Source organism: Octopus bimaculoides, chromosome 6 (assembly GCF_001194135.2).
Source record: "Octopus bimaculoides isolate UCB-OBI-ISO-001 chromosome 6, ASM119413v2, whole genome shotgun sequence".
Taxonomy (NCBI): Eukaryota; Metazoa; Mollusca; class Cephalopoda; order Octopoda; family Octopodidae; genus Octopus; species Octopus bimaculoides.
The window spans coordinates 39343646-39346123 of NC_068986.1; the positions used below are offsets into that span (position 1 = coordinate 39343646).

General features: G+C 37.8%; 1 protein-coding gene across 2 annotated transcripts in view; it reads right to left on the bottom strand.

Annotated features, from left to right (window-relative positions):
• Positions 1 to 2478, bottom strand: part of LOC106882052 (copine-8) — a 263320-nt gene that overhangs the window by 183782 nt on the left and 77060 nt on the right. For both annotated transcript variants that reach the window (XM_052968690.1, XM_052968691.1), the window contains exon 3: positions 1378 to 1424. In XM_052968690.1, the coding sequence (XP_052824650.1) occupies positions 1378 to 1424 (47 nt within the window). The remainder of the gene's footprint in view (positions 1 to 1377; positions 1425 to 2478) is intronic.

A 2478-nucleotide genomic window follows, 5' to 3' on the forward strand; every position in this document is an offset into this window, starting at 1 on the left:
GTACGCCTAGCATTGCTTGACAAACGATGCTGGTGTGTTTACGTCCCCATCACTTAGCGGTTCGGCAAAAGAGACCGATAGAATAAGTACTAGGCTTACGAAGAATAAGTCCCGGGGTCGATTTGCTTGACTAAAGGTGGTGCTCCAGCATGGCCGCAGTCAAATGACTGAAACAAGCAAAAGAGTAAAAGAGTAAAGAGTAAAGAGAGAGAGTTTACATATGGGCAATTTCAGTAGGAGATTTGCATGCTTGACATGGTTGAAAGCTGTAATGATATCAAATGAGACTATGACTTTCGTCAAATATCTTCAAAGCAAGAACCTATTGGTGTGTGACGTAGAAGTGTCACCAGTGGGTGTAGTTTTACAGAATCTGTACTGGTCATTATTAAGGTGCTGGAGCACATCATTATATCATTGTTAATGTCTCTCTCTGCAACCCAGAAGGTACTGGATGTGAGTGCAATAGGGTTATTGTTCGCAGAGTCAGAATGGTTGTCTTTCCTGAGAATGAGACACACTGTAGTGTTTCCAAAGATCAGAATAGATTGCTGAAGAAAGGGAGAGACTGAAATATTTCATGAATATAAGGTACAATGTTTGAGAGTAATGGAAGGGATATTGCTGGGGTCAGTGACCTTTTTTGGTTTAAACTGATTGGAACTACTTTCTGACATGGCATGTGAATGCAAGGTAGTTGACCTGAAAGGGTGGAAGGGGAAAGATTTAGAAGAAAATTGTTAAGTGTTTGCAATGTGGAGTTGGATCCAAAGCAGGCAATGAAGCTGGAGGCTTTCTCTATGATGCTGCTGCACACCAGGGTTGATAGAATGTGTATCAGAAAGCTTCCTCCTCCTAGATTATGCTGCCATGGATTGGTCTGACACAAAACATTCCATTCCAACTAATGACAAATTGTGTCCTTGGACAAGTATCTTAGCTAGAAGGTTCTTATGCTAGATATAGCCAAAAATGTTTCTGATATCAAAAGCAACAACATTGCAAGAAATCACTGGTGTAGGAAGCAGTGAACAAATATCTGGTCGATTTACTCTTTAGAAATTGAACTGGTAGTTACTAAAGCAAGGTCATAACATGCAGCCAGTTCTCTTCATAAATCTGAGGCTTTATGAAACCAGTCAAGCATTAATGAGTCATACTTTTGTATGTAAATGTTGTAATGAAAGAAACACAAAGATAATTCAACAGGTAATAAACTTTTTACAAAACATTCTGCACTGTCATGCTTTCAAGTACATGTGTGTACTAAATGGTTCTGGAATGCAGATATTTCAAGTTAATAATGGAGGCAATTTATAATACCAATCATTTAACTTTCAAGAGAAATTTGTGTTTAAAAAAAGATTATAAACTTACCTCAGTCCATTTCTTACTTCCAGGATCCTGTGTAAACAGCACACACACTAGAAAATAAATATTCACAGTAAGAATCTTATAACATAATTCTAAAACAAATTAACAATAAAACTGCCCAGAACATATTTATGCATTTAACTGAGCACCAGCTGATCATGACATAAATAATGTTATATGGAGTTAATTAAACAGTAGCTCCTTGTTGATAAGTGATCAACTAGGTCAGTAATCAACAACAGAAAAACAAACTTTACAGCCCCTAGCTATTGCTGGCACTTTACAAAGTGTAGTTGCAGACCACATGGGGTACTGCTTCCAATTCTCGCATGGTGCTGCTGAATAAATATCTAAGGCCCATCCAGAAAAGGTTACCCAACTGATTGTCATAAAGTCACTCACAGTCATACTCTATTCTCTGGCTTACAGGTGAGTTGTCTGCTCTCTCTACCTTTTCCATTGCAGCTAAAATGGCCTTTGCTTATAAGTGCTTGTTAGACTCATCCCCCTTCTACACAAGCGTTCCCAACCCACAGGACTTTCCCCCTCTCATTACACTTGTGTTGAACCCCCAGGCCCCAGGACTCATACTAATCACTACTCAGAGTCCTTCCAAGAACACTGAACCTGATGCCATTTCCACCCTGAAGTATTAACCTAGTAACAACAGATTTCAACAGATCCTAGGGGAAATAATCCTGATAACATTTTGCATGCATGCATGTGTGTGTGTGAAGGCATGTGTGTGCCAGTTTAGGAATCTAATGAGATTATGTATGTGTTTCAATGAAACTCACACCAACTTCCAGCTTCTCAATTCTCTGTCCAGAATACCCCAGAGCTATATCAATACTTTCCTGAGACAAAAGCAAAGCTCTAAATTGCCTTGAATTTTTTATATTCCTCAAATAACATTTTCTTTCTTTATGATTTACTTTTCATGTACACAGTTTACTATTTCAAGTTTGCATTCATTTTTATTTTTTTAATAATTTGTTTCACCTTTTCATTTACTCATCTATCACTTTCAATATTTTCTTCCAGCACTTTTTAAATACATACATACACACACACACATATATATATGTAGAGAGAGAGAGAGAG